General features: G+C 45.9%; 1 protein-coding gene across 1 annotated transcript; it reads right to left on the reverse strand.

The window, feature by feature from the left end:
* Positions 1-10,001: 10,001 nt before the first annotated feature.
* On the reverse strand, positions 10,002-18,021 carry INA (internexin neuronal intermediate filament protein alpha; the record flags this gene model as incomplete). The annotated part of the gene is made up of 3 exons (XM_080911477.1): positions 10,002-10,317; positions 11,623-11,747; positions 16,957-18,021. 3 exons carry the CDS (start codon positions 18,019-18,021, stop codon positions 10,002-10,004), a joined length of 1,506 nt encoding a protein of 501 aa, XP_080767603.1.
* Between the last annotated feature and the right edge of the window lie 8,926 nt (positions 18,022-26,947).

A 26,947-nucleotide genomic window follows, 5' to 3' on the forward strand; every position in this document is an offset into this window, starting at 1 on the left:
TGGCTCTTCTTAACATCCCTTAAATATGAGGTGCTTCTTTATGATGGTTTCTTTGCATGTATCAGTGCCACTGGGACAGGTGTCACAATATTCCCTCAGTGTGGCTGCTGATAACGGCACTGCTTCTAACAGTCGCAAAAGTTTCAGGTGAATCACCAGAAGTTTACAGAATCTTTATTGTTTCCTCAGTCACTTAGATTATCTGGTTCCGTGTTTAATGTTTGTTTTCTCGTTATTTGGATAAAGAATCAGTCTTTGAGAACCTTGCTTTCACAAAGACTTAATTGTAAACATTATTTTGCCTAAAATTAGCATCCTGATGCTTTCTAAAATATTTTACAGACTTATTTCATAGCAAAATTTCCAAATCTGTACAGAAATTTAAAAAATTAGACTTAAAAACATTGGCAAGTGTTTTTGTAAAGAATTTATGATTGTACATAAATCTCTTCTGACATTTAATAAAAATTTATTTTAGCCAATTTTGAGGTGTGTCCGACATATTCTTTGTTTCCTTATTGTGTGTGCATGTTCCATAGTATATGGGAAGGAGTAAGAGTCAGCTTTCTCCACCTTGTGGGTCCTGGATTCACGCTCAGGTAGCTTGGTGGCAAATACCTTTACCTACTGAGCCACGATTAGTTTTTAAAAATCAAAGTACTTAAAAGGCAGGTGTCTGAATTAAAGTTGCATTGCCAAAAATAGGTATTTATCTGGTGTGTTTGCACGCACTGATGCTGTGTTGTTGACAGTAGGTAACTGTAGAGTTCACTGATGACTAATGCCAGCATCTAGTTAGGGACTTTGAAGGTCGTCCTCAGGTTCAGGGAAAGATTGGAAGGGCCTTCGGAACTCAGAAAGCTTTTACAACTAGAGTTATCAAAGCCAGAGGATGCAAATGAAAATCAGCCAGGGGAGCAGGCATGTTTCTTAGGTTGACGAGAACTAGTTTCTGGTTTTCATATTCAAGTTGTCATGCAGGGACTCTGTTTAATTCTTGATATTGGTGTAAGGATGTTTTGCCAACAAGGTCACTGTTTTTAGCATTTACAGTCTTGTTGGGAGTCAAGTAGGCACAGTGCAGTATGGTTAACTGCTCACACCCCAGAGTACAAGTAAATTACATTGTTAGCACAAACTTTATGATGTGGCCCCAAATCTTAGGTATACAGATAATCAAGGTCTGATGAATTAACCCTTTATTGGGTAACATCACCTAGCCTAGCCTGACGACTTAAGTTTGATACTGGAATCATGGTAGAAGGAGAGAGCCAACTCCAAATGTTTTCCTCAGGAGCTGTTCCTGTCAACTGGGACTTGTTGATTTGGACAGGTTGGCTGGCCAGCAGACCACAGAGATCTTTCTCTGGTTAGCAAGCACTCAATTACAAGCACATACTAGGTTATGTATGCGGTGCTGGGTATAGAACTCAGATCCCAATGCTTCCATGGCCAGCACTTTGCTGACTCATCTCCCTAAGCCCTGAGATTGTGATCTTAAAATAGAGACAGAAGCCAAAGCATGTGGTATATGCCTATAGTCTTGGGTGGCAGAGACAGAAGGAACCTGGCCTACAGATTGAGTTCCAGGACAGCCAGGACTACATAGATCGTACCTCAAAAACACAAAACAAAATGACAAGCCCCAAGAGTATTTGTGCTGTGTGTTTCTGTGTGTACTTGGGTGTGCAGGTAGAAGCCAGGGCACTGCATCCTTCAGAGCTGAAGTTTTGTCAGAGGCTTGGATTGTGACAAAGGCACTGGGATATAAACGTGGTGCCCAGGATTGCACAGCCGGCATTTCTGACAGCCACCTCTCTAGTCTGCTACCGTCTGTACTGAGATGGGGTCAAAAATCTCTAAAAAGAAATAGACTCTCTTTTGAGTGCAGTAGTGTACAAATGAATGTGACTGTTGGCTTCCCTTCAAAATTAAACTGGGAAAATATGAATTAATTTCCTACAGAGATAAGATAGGCTTTTACAAATGAAATGCCATATTGATCTCCTGAAAGTCTGCCAAGCACTTAGAAGGCAGTCCTCCTACTTGAGTTCTTTGAGAAGGTCCTCACTGCAGCTGAGGCTGCACAGACTACCCGAGGTGACAGGTTTGTACAATGCCTGGTGAGTCAGTTCCTTCCTAATAGGGGGATCTATCTATTGACTGTGTGAACTTGGTACAGAATCATTTAATTTTTCCTTCCTGCATTTATCACTAAGCAGGAAAGGGATGGAAATAGAGCTTGATGATAAAAATCTCTGGCTCTGAGGCTGGACCTGCCTTCTGCTTTCACTCGGATTCTAACCTTGATTTTTCACTTATGCTTGTCCCATGAACAGTTTCAGGTCCCAGAGGAACTCATTTCATGGAGCTAAAAAGATTGCTTAGCCCTGAAGGAGGTTGATTATTTTGAGACAGGGTCTTTTTTTTTTTTGTTTGTTTGTTTGTTTGTTTTAAAGAATTATTTTATGTTTATGAGTACACTAGCTGTCTTGAGACACACCAGAAGAGGGCATTGGACCCCATTACAGAAGGTTGTGAGCTACCATGTGGTTGCTGGGAATTGAACTCAGAACCTCTGGAAGAGCAGTCAGTGCTCTTAACCATTGCATTGAGCCATCTCTCCAAACCCCAGAGACAGGGGCTTTCTATGTTCTGGCTGGTCTGGGACTTGCTGTGTATCCAGGCTAGCCTCTAACAAAGAGATCTACTTACCTCTGTCTGCTGAATGCTGAGATTAAAGGTGTGCACCACCACATCCGGCAGGAGTTCTTTAGATCATGAATGAGTTCTTTTGTCCCAAAGTCAAAGATGGGCAGCCAATCTCTTGATTTACATAGCAGATGCATCTGTATGAGGTAAATTTGTTTTAATGCACACTACTTGTGGCTCAGCCTCTGATCCCAGCTACTTGGGCATCTGAAGCAGAAGAATCACAAGAACCCATGAGTTGAGAGCCAGCGTGGGCAAAATAGGCCCAAACCTGATGTGGTTGGCATAGTTCTATAATTCCAACATGTGGCAGGTGAGGCTAAGACGAATCTGAGTTTGAGGCTAACCTGGGCTAGACAGCAAGTGCCAGGCCAGTTTGGGCTATGGGTCCTGTCTGGAAAAAGGAGGAAGAAGTCAGATGAAGGCTCTTTTGAGAAAAGATTTATTTTGTAATCATGTACAGGTGTGTCAGTGTGAGGGTTTAAGTGTGTAAGTGTGAGTGCAGGTTCCCCTAGAGGCCTGCAGAGGGCATCAGGTTCCCCAGGAGCTGCATGGTTGTGCACCTTTCTTTTCTTTTCTTTCTTCCTTTCTTCCTTCCTTTCTTTTTTTTTTTTTTTTTTTTTTTTTTTTTTTTTTTTTGGTCAGTTGTGGGAACTGAGTTTGTGTCCTATGCAAGAACAGCAGGTACTTGTAACTGCTGAGCCATGTCTTCAGCCCCCAGATGTAGGTTCTTAAGCCAACCAACAACAGTAAAACACTCCTTTGGTGTTTGCCCTGTGCAGGAATCAGCAACAGACTAGAGCGGTTACTGGTTACACTCCTCATCTCTAGCCTTTATCCCGTGGTCCGGGTCACACTCTGCTGGGTACTCTGAAACCCTCGAGAACCCATTAAAGAGCTGGAATGACAGGTCACAAACATTGAACAGAAGGCACCACCTGCCTCATTAGGGAAGAAAGTGGCCATCTGGTAGTGCCAGTGATGAGTCTCTGAGGAAGACAAACGGGAAAGTCCTCCACAATCGATCTTCATTCTTTTCCTTTGTGTGCAGACCGAGGAGGAGTCACCGAGGCCCTACAGAAGCGTAAATCTTCAAACATCTGCAGCATGATGACTAAAACATATATTACTGTTTTAATATAATCCTACTCTGTGTGTGTCTTTGTGTGTGTTTTGTGAGAAAGTCTATATCCTAGCTGATCTCCATCCCAGCCTCGAGCTCGTAAGATATGAACATAAAATGCGGGGACAATCAAATTATCTTCTAGGAGATCGATACAGGAGGCAAGAATTCCTTTGACCTGTGTAGTGATTGTTCCCTGTCTTCTAAGAGGTGCAGCAGAGCGTGGTACCGTAATAAAACCAGTCCTTAGTTTGCTGCGTTCCGGAGCATTTCCCCCATTGTTGGCAATTCCACGTGAGATGTTTGGAAAGTGAAAAATGCATGGTGACAATCTAATCTGCATATCAAATTGGAAACTGTTGTGAAGGCAGTATAGTAGGATCTGTGAAGAAAAATATTTTCCACATATGCTGTTTTAAGAGCTTAGGAGGTTTTCATTTTAAATGACTGGATTTGTTTAGGGGTACAAACTTGTTCGGTTAGAAGGAAAAAAAGGTGTAATCTTGCATTTAGATGCTCTTCAGCACCTTGGAGATGTCTGATGATACAATGAAAATAACGTTCAACAGCAGTGTTGGTGCCTGGAAAGAAGCAGCGCTGCTTGGTGTAATTTTTCTACTACACCCCAGTAAGTTCTGGCTTTCCCCCTGGCATTGCTTTAAAGTCAGTACTCTTACTGGATTTGCTTTCTGTTATCTTGAAGGGATTGCTTCTACCTGGGGTTGATGTCACTACTCTATGGTCTCAGGGAACAGCAGGAGCAATAGGCTTCGATGACTTTTCATAAATCCCCTACCGATGGGATTCTAGAACTGGGTTTACATTTACATAACACAAAGGGCGATCTTTTCAAAACTGGGGAGTTGGCTTGGGGGTAGAGTGCTTGCTTCTATCCCCCAGACCAAGGCAAAAAAAAAAAAAAAAAAAAAAAGGTGGCAGCCTGCTTCTCAAAGCAGTCACCTGACATCAGACTCAGGCACATATGCACACACAGGTATGTTAGCTCCCCATACATAAAGACAGATCATTTTATTTACTTATTTGAGACAGACCTGGAGCTCACGCTGTAGACCAGACTGATCTCAAGTTCACAGAGATGTACCTGTCCTTCCTGAGAACCTTAATGGGTGTAGTGGCATATGCCTTCAATCCCAACACCCAGGAGGCAGAGGCAGGCAGATCTCTATGAGTTTTAGGCCAGCCTGGTCTACAGAGCAATTTCCAGGACAGCCAGGGTGACACATAGAGAGAAATTCTGTCTTGAAGAACCAAAACAACAAAACAAACAACCATTAAAAACAAAGACCCTAAACTCAGCCTGTACATTCTTGGCAAGTGTTCTTCTGAGCTATGTCCTAGCTCTCCAGGATTTTTAAAATACGTATTAAAATACGTATTAAAAACTGTTTCGTGGTTGCCTTTAAAGCCAAGGGTAGCAGTTTTCACCTTTTGCTTGAGCTCACTACTTGTGACTAATTAATCCTAAAGCTAATTTGGACCCTAGCCTTGAGAAATTGCTTAACCTTATGCCCATGCCTCTTTGGTCAGTGCAGAACAGTGGATGTAAAAAAAATTTATTTATGTATGTGAGTACACTATAGCTGTCTTCAGACACACCAGAAGAGGGCATCAGATCCCATTACAGATGGTTGTGAGTCACCATGTGGTTGCTGGGAACTGAACTCAGGACCTCTGGAAGAGTAGTCAGTGCTCTTAACCGCTGAGCCATCTCTCCAGCCCCAGAACAATGGACTTTGAGCAGTTTGGATTTAGTGTCCCTTGAAGCCCCTTATCCCTTCTGTAATCCTTTCCTCCCAAGCTTTGTGATGGAAGGCCGTGTCCTTCTACAAAGCTGTAAGAAGTCCTGCTTGTCCCCTTTACTAGGGAAATATCATCCATAGCTGTCTAGCATTTTAGTAGGAAAATAAGTGATTCATGGTTGAATCGGTCCGGAACCCTGGGCTGTTTTCACTGCTGCTTTTTTTTTTAATTCTTAAAAATTCAAGACAGAGTTTGTGTATACCCCAGGCTAATCTTGATCTTGAAATCTTCATGCCTCGGCCTCCCAAATGCTGGGATTATAAGTATTTATCATCCATACCTGCCTACTTCTGAACCCAATTTTTTGTTTGTTGTTGATGTTATTGAGATGGGGACTCATGTAGCCCAGGCTGGCCCCAAACTTGCTATGTAGCTGTAGTTATGGTGGTTTGAGTGAGCATGGCCCCTATAGGCTCATAGATTGGAGTGCATGGTCACCAGACTGTCACTATTAGAAAGGGTTGGGAGGTATGGAGAAAATGTGTCACTGGGGCTGTCCTTCCTCTACTGCCCAACTGTTGGAACTATAGGCATGTGCCAGCACACTGGAACCAGAGACCAGTTAGGGATTTCAACTGCCTCATTGCCACGAGGGAAGACAGAAGCTGAGGAAGTCTGCACAAGGGGCAGATGGCTTGTGGGACTTGGTACTGTCTTGGGTTCAGTGCAGGGCTTTGGTGAGCCCTGGTGAGGAGGAAGAGGGGATTTAAAAAGATTTCTCCTCTCTATGGCAATGCCACCACCCAGTCTCCCAAGCTCTGGGCTTGTAGGCTTGTGCCGCCACGCTCACTAGGAGACAAGCATTGTAGAGCTGGGTAGGAAGACCTAATCCTAGCTCAGCCACAACTGTGCAATAGCCTACGGGGATCCAGACTGAAACCTGCCATAGTGTAAGCTTCGACTACTTGGCTTGTAAAACAGGTATCGTACAACGCTTCTGAATTTACTGTCTAGTATGGTATTTGACGTTTATTACACTGATTGGGCATTAGCTGATAAATGTCTTAAGAGAGAGAGAGTGGGGGGGGGGGGAGCTGGAAGAATTGGCTCAGTGGTGAAAGCGGTTGCTACAAGTATGAGGACCCAAGTTTGGATCCCAGCACCCATGTGGGAAAACAAAGCCAGCTTTGGTAGCATGGATCTGTAAACCAGGACTTCGGAGGCAGGGACAGCAGGATGTGGCAGCTCGATGGCTGTATCAAAAAAATAAGGAGGAAAGACTAGGGGAAAACGTGGCATGGACCTCTGGCTTCCACACAGCCGCATGCATCTGAGGATGTGAGGGACTCCGCTATCTAAGGAGTCTGCAAGGTACCTTGGGGGTCACTCTGCCAGCAGGCTTTCCCAGTATCACTTGAACTAATTTTTTACCATTGTTAGCAGGTTTCTGTCTCTTCTCTGCTAATGTTCCTGAATGTTGTCCATGTTGCCTCTTGCTCTGATTTTTTTAAAGATTTGTTTATGTGCTCTATCTGCATGTACACCCATGTGCCAGAAGAGGACACAGGATCCCATTACAGTTGGTTGTGAGCCATCATGTGGTTGCTGGGAATTGAATTCGGGACCAGGCAGTGCTTTTAACCACAGAGCCATTTCTCCAGCTCCTCTCTTGCTCTGATTTAATCATGGATCCAATTTCCATAAGGTGCTCTGTTTTTATTGTTTTTTGAGACAGAGTTTCATGTAAGACAGGCTGGCTTTGAACTTGCTTCATAGCTGGGGATTATCTTGAACCTTTGGATCTTCCTGCCATCACTTCTCAAGTGCTGGCATCCCAGACGTGCTCCACCATCCCTGGTTTATGCTGATTAACACAACGCCTCACATATTCCACCCAAGCACTCTTAAAGACAATTTTTTTGGTGTGTCTGTATGCACATCCATGCCTATGGGCACATGTGTATAGGGGGCCAAAAGGCAACACTGGGCGTTTTCTATCAATATCCACCTTTTTGTTGGAGGCAGCATCTCTCAATGGTTTGGAGCTCGCCAAGGAGTTAGGCTGGGTAGCTAGTGAGCCCCCGGGATCCACACCAGACTCAGCCTCGATAGTCCAGAGGTTAAAAGAATATATTGCTTAGTCTAGGCAACTAAAAAAATGGCTGCAATTCCCTGGTACCATTTATTAGCTTCTCAGTCATCCAGGGCTTCTCTCCATGAAAGAGTTTCTTTTTGTATCCCTGACTATCCTGAAACTCACTTTTTAGACCAGGCTGGCCTCAAACCCAGAAATGTTCCTGCCTCTGCCTCCGGAATGCTGGTATTAAAGGCATATACCATCAACATCCAGCTTCCTTTTTTAAATACAGTGACTCTGGGGTCAAACTCTGGTCCTTATACTTTCAAGGCAAATACTTTGACCAACCAAGCTATTTCTCAGTCATATTCTTGTTTTTGAGATAGGGTATCTGTATGTAGCCCAGGCTGAACTCGAATATACAATTCTCTCTCAGCCTCCTGAGTGCTGGGATTACAGGCATTTCCTACTATTCGCAGCTTGTAAGATACAGGTGATGTCCTTTCTGAGTCCAGGTGATTCAAAAACAGAAAATAAACAGTAGTCAGGGTCAGGCAACCTGTCAAACAAAATGGCCACTTTCCCCAGGGAGCTAATAGAGACCACAAAACGCAAACCATGTAGGATTAATGACTTTTAATGTCTTATATCACTAATGTCTTATAGTAAGTGTGTGTATGTGGGGGGGGGGTTAAGAGAAGATGGGGCAGGAAAAGCCAAGTGTCTTTTAGGTTCCTTGAGCTATTGAAGCACGTGCTAGAATGTGAGTTCAGTAGAAGCATCATGTCCTTACCAGCACAGAGCTTGCGACGGAGTGAGCAGGGACACAGTTTGATAGCTCTGTTGGGAATAGAGGCAGCACGAATCCTGTGTCAAATTTGGCACGTGAGGCAGACAGGTCATGTGGATGCCACAGCTGGGTGCACAAAGAGCTGACTTTGCAGCCTGCCTCCATGAGGCAGGGGAGAAGTGTGCATACCCCTCCTGGACTCCGTTTCTGCCTTTCCTTTGGGGGAGGAACACCCACCAACTGAAGCAATGTAACCCTGTTGGGAAAAGATTCTGAGAAAAGATTTCCTTTCTTCTTCTTTCTTCTTCTTCTTCTTCTTCTTCTTCTTCTACTTCTTCTTCCTCCTCCTCCTTCTCTTCTTCTTTTTTAATATTTGCTGGTGGTGTTGATTGACCAGAATTTTTTTTTAAATTTTTTTCACTTTTGGGCAGTAGCATTGTGTCTGGTGATAAAATGTCCTATACGTAACATACTAAAAAGCAAGGCCTCTTGAGGACCTACACTAATGGGAAGGGGACTATGTAAATTCTAGGACAAGGGTATGAGAAAGCTAATTCTACACTACTACATTGGAACCAACACAGAGGAGACCCTGTTCTTTCCCTTCAGAGCGTACCCACTTTCTTTTCTTCCACTACAAGGTCTAAGTCAGCTTAGGCACAGCGTAGGGTAACTATCACCGTGCTTCTAAAGTTAAAGTGAAATGCTACATCCTTTAAGGTATTTTACCCCCTCTAATTAAGTGGATCTAGACAAGCTGAAAGCCTAAAGCCCAGAGATCCCTTTTATGCTTATTTATTTATTTATTTATTTTAGGAAAACCCTTAAAACTAATCACTGCCCTTATCATTAATTTTTTTTTTAAGCTACAGATGTGAAAGGTCATGAAATGGATGGGAATGCTCAACATGCATCTAATTTTACTCACAGAGTGAAGAGCTAAAGGGTGTAATTTCTATGCGTGTTTAGAAGGGGGTACTACACTAAATTCTGTTCCTTCCTCTTGAGTGGGAGAAATGGCAATACGGGGGTTGAGGAGAGAGGAAGAAATGTGCCCATGAGAGACGCCAATCGCTTGTGACTCAGCTCTATCAGAGGGGGATGGGGGAATGATGTCTGGAGCACTAGCTTGTCCTCGGCAGTGATTGTATGTTTTAGGTATCTACTGTAAGGTTCTGTGGCTGGGTACTGGCGGGGTCCAGTGGATAAACATAGGCTTCAACTTCAGCTCACAGCGAGTGATGACCAGAGTTAGCACCTTCATCTGAACTTCCTCCGCACCTGAGTCACCTGTCACTGCGAAGGCTGAGCTGTGGGTGTGAAAGCTGTGTTCTTAGAGAGCTCCTCCTGCTGCTCCAGGACTGCAGTTTGCTCCCATCTACAGTGGCCTTCCTACTGGAGGAAGGAAGGATTCGGTACTGGCTAGGACATGGAAGCCTTGAAGACTTTCTATAGCGGTGGTAGGTGTGGTTCAGGAGTAAGCTGTGAATAAGCCAAGTGCATTCCCTCTTAGGCATCAACTTTTTGTTTTTTTTGCATTATATTTTTTGGCTTGAACTGGTGCTTTCTTCTATAGTCGACTTTTCGGTTTTCTTCGTAGATGTGACTGCTTCCTCCAGTGTTTCTTCGAAACTTTCTCCTATCTTGGATGTTTTCTTAGTGACTTCCTTAGTAGCCCTTTCCTCCTCCTCGTCCTCGTCCTTTTTCAGGGACAGCCCAGTGGATGAGACTTTGGAGGTTGTAGAACTAAGGATTCTAGGAGGGAGCAAATAACTGGGGTTGGGAAGTGGATTCAGACCTGAGATGCTTAATCCACTGGTGCTAAATCGAGTCTCTTCGCCTTCCAGCAGCTTCCTGTAAATGCAACAGAGAAAAGCCCTCAGGAATCAGGCTCCTAGTTTTGTTTAAAGAACTTAACCCTTCAGTCCTCCTTCATTTTAGAGATGCCAAAGCACACTGCAGTTTCTTCACGAGATGGAGGCCAGGAGACCAGTAATATCGCACTGTATTGGAGATTAGTATGCACACGGAGGGGTTCTCTCACTCTCTCCAACAACAGTGCTGTGCTGTCAAAGGAAGCCCATCCCATTCACAAATTGGTTTCCTGCAGGAAAACATACAACCCTCCCTTGGCCACATTACCCACCCATTTTTGGCAATTAGAATCTACAAAGCTCTGCAGAGAAGTAATTTTCCTAATTAACACCTTAGCTGTAAAGGGGTAAGGAAGTGAGAAGACACAGGAGAGAAAGCAGCTGCCTGGTGAAGCCCACAGCTGAGATCTGTGTCTTTCTTATGTACGGTAACAAATCCATTAAATGATACAGCCTCAGACCCAAGTCTCTACTCAGCCTAGACTAGACAGCACCAGGGCAGAGCGTCCCCACATCTTGTTTCTTATAACTCTAATAGGATTTTTGTTGTTGTTTGTTCGTTTGTTCTTTGGTTTTTGGAGATAAGGTTCTATATAGCTCAGGCTGGCCTTGGTATGGAAATAGAGGTATGTTCCACCATGTCTGGCTCATAACTCTAGTAGTTTTTAATCATCCTTTTTAATAAAAGCCAACTTAAGATACGATTTAGTGCTCTGGGGACCTTATTTTGAAGCAGTTGGTATGCGCAGTGGGAAAGACAAAAATAATGCGTTGGCTTCGGTAGCACATATACAAAACCTGGAATGATACAGAGAGAACTAGCATGGTCAGGAATAGGGATGGCGTGCAAACTCATGAAGTCTTCCATATTATTATTATTCCCATGGAGACTCTTAGGCGCTTGTGAGCCACCTGACCAGGGCACTGAGAATCAAACTCAGGTCCTCCGGAAGAGCAGGATGTACTCTTAGCCACTAAGCCACCTCTCCAGCCTCAACCCCTAGTTTTCAATTTAAGAGTCTGACAGACTTTTTGACTTCTAGAAGCCTACATTACCTTTTAAGTGCCCAGCAGAGGTACATAAAATACTCCAGGACTAGTAAAGTGAAGCCAGGACATATTCAATTAGCAGGATTGAGGGGTCAGCAAGGACGGCTGGACTGGACAGTGTTGCCCTTCCCATCCTCCCTTGCTGTTCAGAAACAGACCCCATGGAATCACTGACATAGCAACACTGCCCCAGGTGATACGTGTTTTGCTAGGGTAAACACGCCCTCCTGTGTACCTGTAAGCTGCTATCTCAATGTCAAGGGCCATTTTGACATTGAGCAAGTCCTGGTACTCCCGAAGGTGGCGGGCCATCTCGCTCTTGGTGTTCCTCAGATCACTCTCCAGCTGCCCAATGCTGTCCTGGAAAGTATGTATTCAAAATATTTAGATCAGAGTAGTGCACCCTCATTGACATTTTCCAAACCCAACTACACATTCGAACCACGTAAGAACTGATAGAGTACCTACACAGAAAACCTGTGTCCAGCCTGGGTTCTGGTTGGTTCTCTCCACAGTAGAGACTCAGCATTTGCATTTTTCCTAAGATCCATGGGAAATTTATTGCATGCTGAGGGTTAGGAACTTCTACCAAGGGACACGTGGTTTCATGGATCCTTCTTTGCTTTTTTTAAAAAAAAAATAACTATTTTAATTATGTATATGTGTATATGTATAAGTTCAGGGACTCTCCAAGTCCACAAGAGGATGTCTGATTCCTTGGAGCTGTGGTTAGAGATGGTTGTGAGCTACCATGTGGATGCTAGGAATCAAACTCAGGTCCTCTGGAAGAACAACCAGTGCTTGGAACCACAGAGTCATCTCTCCAGACCCAAAGTTTTAAAAATACTTATTTATCATCTCTTTCTTGCTTATTGTGTTTGTTTGTTTTTGAGACAGCATTTTACTCTGTAGCCCTGGATGGCCTAGAACTTAATACGTAGACCAGGCTGGTCTTGCTTGAGCTCACAAACACCTGCCTGCCTCTGCCTCACAACTGCTGGGATTAAGGGTTATGAGCCACCATTCCAGTATTCCAAAGCCTGTTAAGAGAAATGAGTTCTAAAATCTGTTAAAAAGTTAATTGGATATCATGGCACATAGGGAAGACCCAATAAATGGGAGCAGCTTTTATTACTATGAACAACATATGTGACTCTACCAATCAACAACTCCCTAGGTCAATGAGTATCTTACCCATTATTAGTGTGCAATGAAAGCTTTAAAAAACATCTCATTACAGATGGTTGTGAGCCACCATGTGGTTGCTGGGATTTGAACTCAGGACCTCAGGAAGAGCAGTCGGTGCTCCTAACCACTGAGCCATCTCTCCAGCATGAATAAAGCCTTTTAAAGTGGTAAATACCACCCATCTTTAGACATTAAACCTAACACAGTCTCTCTCAGCAATCAAGGGTCATGAAAACGATGTTATTTTTCTCAAATTTCATGTCTGTAATCTTTTAGCTACACCCGGGTGTCTCTCTCTACCTTAAATGGTTCTGAAGAGCAGTGTTTGTCTCCCTGGTACAGTTTATTGCTTCTCTTTGTCCTGAGAGGTGACCTGACACCTGGCATTCTCGACAGCACCTCCCTGAGGTGTCTCCCATTCTCACTGTTCCTCCTTAGAATCATGTTAAGAATGGTCAGGGGGGCATCAGTGGGGTCAGCTTCCCGGCGTGTAGTTTAGAGGTAGACATTTTGTCTTGTCAGGTTCATTTGGTCATTTATTAAAAACTACTTTTATTTCACGGCTGCTTGCAGAACATGAGGCTGCTGGGATCTGAGTTCTGGGTGGGCGGGTTCCTTGCACTTGTGTGTTATACATGTCACACGGTTCCTTAATGGGTCACAGTTGAAAATAAAGTGTAACCCAGCTCCTTCCAGAAGGGGCTGACTGAACTGCTGACCACTGCTGGCTCCCTTTGTCTGTACATTCCTCCCTGCACTGGGCTATCTTGCTGCCCTTCACAAGGCCTGCCAAAGATGGCCTCCAGTGGGAAATGTGAGCAGAGCACTGCAGTCTGCCCCCTCCCCCAACCATGCAGCTGCTGCTAGTGAGGAGGCACTCCCTGCTCCAGCTGGGGTCTGTCCTGGAGCATCTGGTCCGGGGCTGGAAGGAGGCAGGTGGGGCAGACAACAAAGCAGGCAGGGCTGCACCAGCATCTGCAGCGAAGAGGAGGAAAAACAGTGTGCTCATTTCCTTACTTTGGAGGTAGAAGGGGGAGCAAGCAGGGGTGCAGGCCACACAGAACTACTGCTATGCATAATCAGCTAGACTGGGAGAGAAGGTTTTAATGGATGGACACCCACAGGAACCGCATGTCCTTGTTCTCACTCCCGGGTTTGACTTCTATCACCGTCTAAAACCCGTACTTTCCGAGAAAATGTGGTTCAGGTCAGTACGCTCCAAGATCAGTCTGAGAACAAATGGTCTCGAGCACTTTCACAGAAAAAGCACATCCCTAGCAGGTGGTGGGGCATGCCTACAGAGTAGACTTGAAGGGCTGAGGCAAATTCAGTCCCAGCTCCGACTACATAGAGAAGCCCTGTCTCACAGAGTAGAATAAAAAGTATATTCCTGGTCCTACCTAAGAAATACTGAATCCATTTCTTCAGGGGAAAAAATAAAACCCTCTCTTTTAAAAAGCTGCTCCTTGGTCTTGGATGCCATGGAATTTAGACCAGAGGTTTAAATTTATCCCTGTAAGGAGCTATTGTAATGGTCCAGGTAACAGTAATAGGGTGAGATGGGGTGGGGGTGGGGTAGGGACCAGATGGAACAGCTTTAAAGAAATGAGATTTTTTTTTTCCCTCCCTTGCCACCCTAATTTCAGAAATGGATCTCTCAAGCTATAATTTATATGTAGCCACTGCCATCTCCAGGCTCCCGAGGGCCAGACCCTTCCATCTATTTAATTAGGCTGAGCTCCAATCTCACATTGGAGAAGAGGGCAGACTTGGCTCACCTCCCTGGAGAACACTAGCCATCAGTGATGGTGACTGCTCAGCAAGGTCTTTCAAGGAAAGCTTTGGTTTTCTAAGACGCCCACAGCACAGGTCCAAAAGCCAGTTCTCTTTGTGTCTGTCTCTGCACAGCTTCCATAACGACCAAAATTCTAACCTGGTGTCCCTGCAGTGTCCAGGCGAAGCGGTGGCGCCGGACACAATAGCCCTAGCTCTTCCTATTGTGCACTTACCGTGTTACCTTGAATCGGTCTTTGTCCTTTAGACAGTATACCAAGTGCTCTGTCTTCAAATAGGCTATTAGCTCTCTGGGGCAGGGAACATGATTTTAATGGGCACTTTCTTTGTCTTTGAGAGGCCTCAATGCTTGTAAAGGAAAAATGAGCCCACTGCAGAGTCTCTGAACCGTTAGGAAGGAACACCTCCCATGACTACTGCAGTGGAAGGGGTGCTGGGTAAAAGGACAAGAAGACAATGGCTTCCCACCTCAACCAGCATTGAGATCGCTAGGAACAACAGGAGAGGCAGGCCTTAGTGTCTGCAGGTCTAACTGTGAGCCCCACCCCAGCAGTGGGTCCCAAGGGGTAGGACAGCTCTTTGCTGTCTGGCCTCCTCCTTCACTCCCTCAGCAGGTCCCCTGAGGCTCCCAAGGCTAAAGCTGATGAGGGACAGCACGAAGCCACAGAGCCCGTAGTTTCTCCTGCCTCTTGTTTCCTGCAGACTGTGTCTAGACAGCCCTACTATTTTCTAACACAAAAAAGCTGTATTTTAAAGCAAATAAGCCCAGAGTGTAAGGCATTAGGAAACCAAAGAAGAGTGCAGCAAAGCCCAAGTCGGCTGTTCGGGGCAGGTTAGTTACACTTTTTGTAGAAATACTAATCCTCAAGGAGAATACCTAATTCAACATTTGAATTAAGTGTGATTAATTTAGATCATCCAGTGCTTAGGACACACACTGAAAAGTTCAACTTACAGATGTTGTAGCAAAACAGGAATATTTGTTTGAGTAAGACTGTAATAGCAGACTAAGGAGACATTCCAAACAGGCCTCTTCCCTTTATGGAAGGGAGCCATTCATAATGAATAGCAAACACATCATTGTACATCAATAATTCTTTTGCTTCTGACAAAATGGAACTTTTGAAATATTATGCTATTTCTTGGTTCTATTTTTATTAATGTTCCTCAAACACATTAATTTCATCAAATGTAAAACTCAATCCTAGCTAGGGCAAATGACTTGAAGTTTCTGAAATTATTATTATATTCCAAAGAACTTTCATTGTTCCTTGTACTTAAACCATCTCATTTTGTGGGGTTTTTTTTTCATACATTTTTTTTCATTTGTCCTATCTTCTGTCTTTGAGCCTTTTGTAGTCACAAGCTAGTATGTTCAATGCAGTGAAACTGGGGACACAGTAGCCTTTGTGAAGAAAGAGCCAATCATTACCTTCATAGAGCTTACAGGGCAGGAAAAGATGAAGAAAACAAAAGTCACCTATAACAAAGAAACCGTCTCTGTAACTTGCCACGTGCCCATAAGCTGAAAAGATATTAAGGCAGAGGTAATTTTTGTGAGACCTCACAACGGTGGAGCAGATTAAAAAAGGCTTTTGTTAAGTGCAAAGTCATCCTTGGAGGTAAAAAAAATTGATGTTGTCTACAAGACGAGCTTTGACTTCAGTTTGCCAAGACTGATTGTGTTACTGAATTTAAAAAAAAAAAAAAAAAGTTAATTGCACTGAGGCCTAGAGTTCCTAACTGGGACAACTTGGAAACTTAATGAAGCATAAGACATGTCTGCGGTAGGAGGAACAGGAGATCAGCACCTCGGACAGCGCCCGGAACGGCCTCCAGCCGAACTGGCTCAAAGCTTGCTTAAGTAGATGGACAAGGGAACCGCGCGTGTTTCTTTGGGATGGGGGACAGCAAGGGTGGGGCGAGGTAGTTGTCACTAGCTCAATTATGCCAGATCTCACTCCTTTTTTTTTTTTTTTTTGAGCAAGACTCAAGAAATGAGCCTAGTTTCCAACCGTAAAGCGGACTGTACCCTATATCAATTCTAAGGTTCAGAAAAGGCTTTTCAAAGCCAATGAAACAAACCGGATACTTAAGGACCCGCCCACACAGAGGCCGTGACCTGCGCCCTCTGGGCTCACTGTTCTGTTATTATGTCTGTACTCTTGGTGACAGGAAGGCATGGTTAGATTTTTCTGACTCCCAGAAAGAGTAAAGACTCTTTTGTTAGAAGAGTTCAGACAAGAGACTTGAGGGTGGGGTTGTGGCTCAGCGTTCCAGCATATGCCTGCTGATATACGAAGACTTGGGCTTGGTCCCTAAAACTCCCCCAGCCCCCAAAACAGAATGCGGAGACAACAAGGACTTGAAGAGCTTACAGGCACATACAATTTGCATTTGAGGCTGCACGCGTGAGACTTCGTGATTTTTTTTTTTTTTTTTGTTTTGTTTTGTTGACCGACGCCTCTAGTCAACGCTCCTTTCCCCTTTCCCTCCCGTTGTTTCCTAGGGCCCCAGGTTACAGGGAGTGAAACTATGTGCAGGAAAGGACAGGACACCCTTTCCTACACAGCATCCCAGCCCTTACCTGGTAGCCGGCCACCTCAGCGCTGTGCCGCTCCTCCAGTTCCAAGATCTGCCTCTCCAGGGACTCATTGGCTCCGCGCAGGCCCTCTATCTCAATGGTACGTGCCTGGAGCTGGCGCCGGTACTCGTGGATCTCCTCTCGGCTGGCTCGGATGGCTTCCGTGCTGCGCGCAGCCTGCTCGTTCAGGTTGGCGAACTTGGACTTGTACCACTCCTCGGCTGACTGCAGGTTCTTAGCGGCCAAGGATTCATACTGGGCGCGGATCTCCCTCAGCGCCGAAGTCAGGTCTGGTTTAGCCACAGCCACGTCCACCTCCGCGGCGGCTTGCGAAGACGCCTGCAGAGTGGCCAGGAGCTCGGCCACCTCCTCGTCGTGCACCTGGCGCACGAAGGCCAGCTCATCCAGCAGCGACTCCACCTTCTTCTCCAGATCCAGCCGGGCTAGCGTGGCGCCGTCCACGTCGCGCTGCTGCGCCTTTAGGGCGCGCTCGGCGCCTTCGCGCCCGCGGCTCTCCTCCTCGCAGCGCGCCCGCAGCCGCTGCACCTCCTCGGCCAGCCCGTCGCGCTCCAGCAGGGCCTGCGCGCGCGCCGAGCTCGCCTCCTCCAGCTGCGCGCGCAGCTCGCGCAGCTCGCGCTGGAAGAGCTCGCCGACGCGCGACGGCTCGGCGTGGCGCTGGCGCAGCGCGGCCAGCTCGGCCTCGAGCGCGCGGTTCTGCGTCTCGAGCTGGTGCACCTTCTCGATGAACACCGCGAAGCGGTCGTTGAGGCCCTGCAGCTGCTCCTTCTCGTTAGTGCGGATGATCTTGTACTCGTTGGTGCGCGCCGCCGCTTGGCTCAGGTCTAGCCCGTCGGAGGCCGGCAGGCGGCGGTAGGCCAGGCCCAGGCCGAGAGACGAGGCCGAGGAGCAGGCGGCCGTGGAGCCCACATTGCTGCGGGACAGCGACTGCGAGCGGAAGCTGCCGGAGCCTCCGGGCCCGGACAGGCGCGCGGACAGGCGCGAGCCGTCCCCGAACACCTTGCGGTAGGAGGAGGCGGAGCACAAGTAGTGCTCCGATCCGAAGCTCATGGTGCCGGGGTCGGGGCCGGGTGCGCGGCTGCGGCGGGACCTGGCGAGGACGCGAAGGTGCGGCGAGGCTGGGTGCGGCGGGGCGGTGTGCGGGGCTTTTAAGGCGCGGGGCTGGGGCGACGCGCTAGGGGTGGAGCTTCATCTTCAGATCTAGCGGGGAGAGGAAGGGGGGCCTGCGGGGGCGGGGGAGCGCAGTGCCACCGCAGCTGCGCGCCACCGACCTGGCCTGTCCCTGTCCGCTGCGCCAGTGCCCCAAGAATCTGCCTTGGGTATGACCGGAGGGGAGGGAATGTCCAAACAACCTTGGCTTCCCAGCACTCAGCTCTTTGATGGCTTTAGAGCCTGTCCTTCCTTTTCTGCTCCTATCCCCCGGGGAGAGTAGGTTTTTCTGAAAGGTGTCCTCTGTTCTCATCTGCGTTCTAGAGTTCCCAAGGGTGAGGCCCTTCTCCCTATCTCCCCTTCCCGATACCCCCCCCCCACATCATTTTCAGGGGGATCGGGCACCCTCATCTTTATCTCCCGGCTTAGGCGTCTTCCGGGTTCTTTTCAGGGAAAGTGAGTCCACTTCAGAGAGCATCCCTCAGCTCCGCAGCCGCAGGAGATGGGAGGATTCAGGGTTAGCAGAGAGCGGGAGATGCTCCCGGACACTGGTGAAGAACAAGAGGTTGATTCTCCAAGGGTTCGAAAGGTTGCAGGGAGGGAAAGAGGCCAGGCCTGGAAAAGGACAAAGCGTTGAGAACTAGCAGGGTTCATCTCTAGACCTCCAATCATGGTGCATACCAGCACCGCAGGCTGGTAGGAAGGAGGCTGCAGGCTTTGGCTTAAACAAAGACCAAAAATAACAACAAAACGCATTAGATTTTAAAATGTTTCAGAAAGGATTTCTACTCAGGAGGTTTCATCTAAAGAGAAACTGGATTGATTTTGAACTTTTAGTGCCCAGCCCCTGCCACTCTTGAAAGTAGAAGAAGGTTTAGGATGGCGGCAGGCAGAAGTAAGTGTCTTTGTTTAAGTGCGGTGTTCCTCACAGCTCCCTGCACATCAGAGCCACCCTTCTTACCTCGTTCACCCCCTCCCCATCTGGCCCTGTATGCGTTTGACATTCCATTCTGAATTAGACGGGAGAACCATTTTTTGTGGAGATTAGTCTTTGGACTAATTCAGTTCCAGGAGGGAAGCAGAGAGGAGTGCAGCTGAAGGAACTGGTCGCCCTCGCCACACCCAGTGAGGACAGAGTGGGACCTGAACGGTGGCTGGTTGTCTGAGTTTACCTTCCAGTCTATGGCACAACTCAGGGGAATGTGAGGTCCTTTGCTTTGTAGTTGAGATTTCCAAACTTACATTTGTTTGTTTTAGACAAGGATGTTACTCTGTTCCCCACTCCCCCCCCCCCCTAGTTAAGTTGGTCTTGCTCTTGGTCTAAGCTGGCCTTGAGCTCTTAGCAGTCCTGCCTGGGCCTCCCAGATGCAGCCGTTATGGTGTGGCCCACCGCTGCTACCTCTTAGCACCTTGTTTTTTTTTTTGATCTTACGGTTCTAGAACAAGTTTTGTTTCACTTCATGAGAGGGGTGTATTACTTGGAGTAGACTCTGAAAGTAAGTAAGAGAAAAGTAATTTTATGAGACTTGGAGCATATCCCCTGGATTTGTGCCACAGCTGTCCTGTCTTCTTACCATTCACCAAAAACCCGGGCTAAGAACAATGCTGGGCTCTTTCAGACTCTAAAAGACTCTGGATGCTGGAAGACACTATCCCTGGTGAGGAATTACTGCCTGCCAGTCATTGTGCAGCATTTGATTGTGGTTGTCCTTCCTCTGGCTGGTTTTTAAGGTGCCCCAAGGCCAACAATAAGCAAAGGCATATATTCTTTCCAACACATAATTTCTGTTAGTTCCATGAGACTCCTGTCATGTTTTACAGCCAGAATAAAGCTAAGTGGGCCTGAAAGAATTTTGGTCAATAACAGATGATCGGGTTTATAAGGTCATTGGACTGAGATGTGATGGGTATGAATCGTGACCCTCCCTGACTTACCGTGTGAGAGTGATGGCATCTCCTCTCCTGGTGGTGGAAGACTCACTTGGGGCGCATGGTTGCCCTGTTCATTCTGCTGCTAGATAAGGAGATGCCCGCCATCAGTGTTTTCCTTAACAAAATGGCTCCTGGCACCACTGGAGGCCAGAGGGTGTCAGATTCCCTATAACTGGAGTTACAAGACAGTGGTGAGCCGCCATGTGGCTGCTGGCATCGAACCTGGGTCCTCTGGGGGAGCAACCAGTGCTCTTGACCACTGAGCCATCCCACCAGCCCCATCATCACCATTTTTCTTCAGATGGGAAGCTGCTTCACATCCACCATGGACAGCTCGAGTAGAGCTTGAAGACCGCAGGAAACCACGGACCACACAGTGCCCAGGCTTCTAGGCTGCTGCCTGAGGGAGAGCACAGCCAGCCCTGCCTGTGCACAGCCTACAGAAAGTGTGACATCAGCAAAGCTTCCTCTGCACTCGAGTTGCAGTCGTGCTCCAGCCGCGCTTCTCGAGGCTGCTAGCATCCTCTGGTGTTCTGGCTGGGCTTCTTTCTACCTTTCTTTTCCTTTCCACGCTTCAACAAAAGCCGTTCCCAAAGACACAGATGGACACAGAACAGAAGGAAGGTGAAGCAGACATCTTAAAACCCAGCTAATGGGCAAATGGGCCAACAGGCAGACAGACAGGCACATGAACAGTGCTTCTGAGGAGGGCAGGGTGGCCTGAATTTTGCACTTTAGCAACAGCTTACCTAGACTTTGCCCCTGTGTCTTCTGCCTTCCATCTGGACATCCCACTCTAGCCCAGGGTGTTGGCTTTAGTAATTTTAACACAGGCCTGTCCTATGGGGGAGTTATCTTGGCTGCACCTCCATAGTTCCTTCCAGCTGGCCAGAGTTCCTGATGGAGTCCCTGACTGTGCCAGGGCTGTGTCTTCCTCTTCCTGTCAGCACACAGGCTCTCAGTCAGCCCACTTCTAACAGTCTCTGCAGCACCAGGCAGGCTGACTACTCTCCTTGGCTTCAGTCTCAGACCCCTGTTCTTCCCCATGAGCTCTGGTGGTTTTTTGTTTTTTGTTTTTTTTTTTTTTTTTTTTTTTTTTTTTAACATAGTATGTCTTTCAGAGTCAGCTAGAGCTTTAGTAAAGTTGTCTTGCTGAGAGATCTAAATTCATGCCTTGGTTCTTTGTAGCCATGCGACCTTGAACATATTACTACTGTTTGCACAATTTCAGTTCATCTGTAAAACAGTTCATGTGGGTTATCTCCAAATCTAGCTGATAATTAGAATAGCCTTACAACTTAATATCATATCCCCAGGCTTCAACTTCTCAAGAGATTGCTGGGTGGTTTAGTTGAGATGATGTGTACCAGTGGATATCTCAAGGCCTGCAGGGTAACTATTTAATAAACTCTGAGCTTAGAAGTATCAACTTCATTCATCCAGCAGATAGTCGCTGCTGTTTGCTGTGTGCCAGGCACTGGAGCAGGTGCGAAGGGGGAGGGGGAGAGGGAAGGATGTAACCAAAGGCCTGACCTGCAGTATTCAGTTGTAACTCTCTATTTCTGTTCCAGTGCTTCGAGAATGTTCATCTAGAGTGAGCTAGGTAGGGTGCTGTAGCACACACCTCAGTTCTCAGCTCTTCTGGGGGCTAAGGCGGAGGAGTTGCTTGGGTTTAGGAGTCAGAGCTTGTGCGACGCAATGAGACCCTCTTTAAATGAACCGCAAGTGAGCAGAGCATGATGGAGTACGCCTGTGGTCCCAGCTCATCTGAGACTAAGGCTGGAGGGGTTACAGGGCAGGTTCAAGGCCACCCTGGACTATGTGGGAAAACAAATAAATAAGAAAATAACCTCGTTTGGGGTCATCCTCTGCACTTTCTGATCTTGACTTTGAGGTTGTTACTGTCCCTGTTCCTCATTTTATGTGATTTCTCCCCAGTCTCCTATCAACCATCACTTTTTTTTTTTTTTTTTTTTTGAGAAAGGATCTCTCTTATGTAGCCCTGGCTGTCCTGGAGCTCATACACATTTGTCTGCCTCTGCCTCTCAAGTGCTGGGATTAAAGGGATATACAATCATATCCAGCTGAAATACATTTTTAACGTTGAGATTTTATCTACAAAGCGTTTTATTCTTGTACAGAAAGTGAGAAATGATATAATCTCAGCGTAACTGGCAGTCATGGGCGGTTGACTCACCAAGCAAGAGTCTTAGATGAAGCTCTACTGTATAACATTGATTTTTTTTTTTTTGAGACCGTCTCTTGTGGTCCAGACTGGCTTCAAATGTATCATGTAGTCTATAGAATGATGCTGAACTTCTGATCCTCCTGCTTCCTCAAAGATGCTGGAGTCACCAGTTGGTGCGTCCATCACCAGTGTATACAGCTGGAGCCACCGGTTGGTGCGTCCATCACCAGTGTATACAGCTGGAGCCACCGGTTGGTGCATCCATCACCAGTGTATACAGCTGGAGTCACCGGTTGGTGCATCCATCACCAGTGTACACAGCTGGAGCCATCGGTTGGTGTGTCCATCACCAGTGTACACAGATGGGGAACCCACGGCCTCACCCAGGCCCAGCAGACACTCTACTGACACAGCTGCTGTCCTGGCCCCATATCATAAACAAGTAAAAGGTTTCATTAGGGTGTTTCCTCCACCCCACATTTATTCTTTGAGATAGTGTGCTGCTATGTAGCCCAGGCTAGCCTTGAGCTCTTGGGATTTCTTCTACCTCAGCCTCTAATGATTACCTGGCTCATTTTATCTTCTTTTACATTTTTTATGTATTTGGGTGTGTGGGTATGCATGTACCATGGCACATCTGTGGAGGTTGGAGGACAACTTTCAGAAGCTGGTGTCTCTTCCCCCCTTATTAAGGAAGGGTCTCTTTCTCCTTTTTGCTACCATATTGCTTAAGTCAGTCCACAAGCTTCTGGGCAATTTTCCTGACTCTCAAATCTCCCTGTAAGAGTGCTGGGAATTACAGGTGTAGGTGTGTGTGTGTGTGTGTGTGTGTGTGTGTGTGTGTGTTTAAGACAAGTCTCATCATGTTAGTTTGGTTAGCCAGGAACTCGCTATGTAGACTAGGCTGGCCAAAAACTCACAGAGATTCTTGTTTCTGACTCTGTGTGCTAGAATTAAAGGTGTGTGCCACAAGTAGCCCGGCCACATCCAGCTTTTAATGTGGTTCCAGGGATCGAAACTGGGTTTTCAGACTTGGGAGCCTAGCCACTTTATTCACTAAGCCCTCTCCATGGCCTTTCCTTGTGACACTTTAATAATATATGTCATTATACGTAGTTCTTATTCATCCAATTGTTGATTCCATTAAGACTCAAATGTTACTTCTTCCATAAAGGCTTCCTTGGTAACAACAATGTAAAATGTTCTGTCCCACCTATGAACTCTCCTTCTCTTCCCTTCCTCCTCCACCCTCTGCAGTGCCAACATGACTCATGATTGCATGTCATCTGCTGACTATTCTAACACTAATTAAGGGCTCCTTGTGCCCCTTCTCTGTCTATAGCCCCCTCTCAGCGTGTATCACACTGTAAATGTGTAATGATAAAAGCACAACTGCTTGGGAAAGTCTTTGGCCAGACACCAAGAATGAGATCAAGAAAGGAAATAAAAATCAATAAATTTGACTTCATCAAAATTAAAAGCCTTTTGCTCTCTATAAAAGGCTTTGTTAGAAAAATTAAGACAAGCAGTAGCCTGGGAGAGAATATTTACAAGTCACAGGAAGGGCTATGTATCTAGGATTTATAAAGAGCTCTTCAAACATAGCAGGAAGAAATCATGTTCCAAATACAAAGTGAAAAAGAATCCTGAACAGATATTCTCACCAAAGGGAATATTTTAGTGGCCACTGGGCACATGGGAATCAGTTCACCATCACCAGGTAGCTCACAGAGAAACACAAAGTAAACCAAGATGATGTAACTATACCTACCACAGTGGCTAGAATGCAGAACGTTCAGAACACATGGGACCCCAAAATGGTATAGCTACTCCAGAGAAATGCTTTGGTGGTTAGCCTGGAAAATGAACCTATTCTCACATGAAAATGTGTCTACAGATGTTCATAACAGCTGTATTTCTAATAGACTAACACAGAAAGCAGCCTGTGCTACAGGGTTTCCTCAGATGACTGATGCACAAATTTCAGTACAGCATACATATCACCCAGGATTGAAAATAATGTATTATTGCTACACATGACAGCCTGGGTGAGTTAGGCGCATGCCTATGATTCCATCAGTAAGGGGACTGAGAAAGATCCTGAGTTCAAGGCCAGTCTGGCTGCAAGGCAAGTCCCTGGGGTCTGTGAGCTGTATATTGAGATCCTATTTCAGAAACAATCTAAAGAAAAACTTGAGTGAACTACAAGGGCATTTTGTTGAGTGGGAAAAAAGATCTCAAAAAGTTTATATTTTGATATTCCATTTCCATTATAGTCTGGATGTGTTGTTAATGATTGACAGGGTTAGGTCTCAGCAAGGTTGTACTGTGAGGTAAAGTGAGGGAATGTTTCTGTGATTGGTTAGTTCTGTTACTTAAAGGAGTATATATAGTAATGAGGGAGGGAGGGAGGGGAGACAGAGCGAATGAGCGAGTGAGAGAGAGAGTGAGGTCTCCAAATAAGGTCTATAGTTGAATCAGTGTGCTGCCGTTTCCTGCATTTGATGGTGCACTGTGGTTATGTAAGTTTTCACGGAGAGCCTGGTAAGCAGTATGAGGCAACTTTCTGTGCTATTTTTGGAATCTCTTGTGAGCCTTAAACTATTTTAACATAAGACATATACAAATATAGGGAAGTGTTCTTATAAGCTACATGTTGGCGTATTTAGGGTTTGAGTCACGGACTTTATGTCACTTTCAAATGTTTGGCAAAAACAGTATACACACAAATAGACACATTCATGCACACACACATACACACATGCAGGCACATAAGCACATAGAAGAGGTAAAGAAGTAACACAAAGTTAGTAGTTGGTGTATTTAGTGCAGGGTACACATATGTGTATGGTGTTAAAGCTAACTTGCAGCTTTTCTCAAGGTTTAATTTATTTTTCAAGGTAAGTTCAGAAAATTGATAAGTATGCACATAGATAGGCGGGATAAAGTTGACAAAAGGAAAATGTCATCCAAATCTGGGATTGATCCAGCAGCCTTTGGCGTGACAGTGTCTGGTCTTTCTAAACAGGTCCACTCTCCTCTGCCCGTATCCTTTCTTTTCCACTACCTTTGGTGGGTGTTGGGTTACAAGGAAGGCTAAAGCATCATTAAAAATAAGATGTGAAAAATTACAGTTACATATTTATACTTTTATTTGTTAATTCTCTTGTTGGTCTCAGTGGTGTCTCTAGATTTTTGTGTTTTCATTTTGTTTCTTCCTGTTAAGAATAGTCTAGTTGTGTGAGTCTCTTGGATAACTCACTTGACGGTCATAGTTCATCAGTTTTGCTCACAAATTTGTGTTTATTTAGTTGTGTTGTTTGATGTGTAGCCTTTTCACATACATAATTATTACATGCTTTTTTTATAAGGTATTTGAGATTTCTTGTTAGTCATTTTTTTTTAGATAAAAATATTTATGTGTATTTAGCCTGCATGCTTGTCTAGTGCCCATGGAGGCCAGAAGAGGACATTGAATCTCCTGGAATTAGAATTATGGAAAGTTGTGAGCTGCCATGTGGCCACTGGGAATTAAACCTGTGTCCTCTGGAAGAGCAGTCAGTGCTCTTAACTGCTGAGTTATCTCTCAAACAGGACAGGAACCTGGAGGTGGGAGCTGATGAAGCGGCCATAGAGGGGAGCTTCCTGCCGGCTTGCTTCTCTTGGCTTGCTCAGCCTTTCTAACCAGGACCCTCCTCTCTAGAGGTGGCCCATCCACAGTGATATGGACCCTCCCACATCAACTGTTAATCAAGAAAATGCCCTACAGACTTTCCTACAGACCAGTCTGCTGGGAAGTTTTCTTAACTGAGGATTCTTCAGCCAAAATATCTGTAGTCTGTGTCCTGGTGACATAAAACTAGCCAGCACAGAGCACAGGCAGTTTCTTGGTGCTTAAACATATCTGCATTCACAGGCTTTCTCTCTCTCTCCTCTCTTTCCTCTCCCTTATCTTTAGGATTTTCTCTTTATCTGCTTCTAAGCAGTGTGTGTGTGTGTGTGTGTGTGTGTGTGTGTGTGTGTGTGTGTGTGTGTGTGTGTGCTCGTGTATGACCACGCCTGCCTCTCTTCAGCACCTCGGAGAGCTCCAGACCTCTCTGTAGGAGGCAGCTTCCCCTTTCCTTGGTTCGCTTTCCCACGCACCTCCCCTTCCTTTTCCTCTTCCTCCTTCCTCTCCTGATGGATTTACACGTTTGATTGTCATCCCTGTGGTGGGTGCCTAGGTTTTGGATGTCACAGAGTTGGAATCAGAATGAACTGGAAGGATTGCTGATTCTTAGTGAAAGATTCCCCACTGTGATGGTTCAGGATTATGAGTTGGTTAATGGGGAGGGAACAAAGCATCCAAGGACTGATCAATTGATTCTGCACTTACAAGCTTCTTGTTGCTAGAAGAGAAAAATCTTTCAGGATGAATACAGATAGTCTGAGAGGAAATAAATAAATAAATAAATAATCCCAGTCTGAGGAGACTGGTGAGGAGGCCCAGACAGAAAAGACAAGCTAGATGAGGAAGCCACACGGCAGAAGGGGAAAATGGACTCCTGAAAGTTGTTCTCTGACCTCTACATGTGTTCTCTGGCGCATATATGCATCTTACCCTTCACAAAATAAACAAATGTAAAAAGAATTCTAGTTTGGACAGGATGCAGTCTTTTGTTGGTAGCGTGTACAGATAGAGCAGGCAGAGCATCAGTGCACGTGAGA

Source organism: Micromys minutus, assembly GCF_963924665.1.
Source record: "Micromys minutus genome assembly, chromosome: 2".
In the NCBI taxonomy this organism is placed as follows: Eukaryota; Metazoa; Chordata; class Mammalia; order Rodentia; family Muridae; genus Micromys; species Micromys minutus.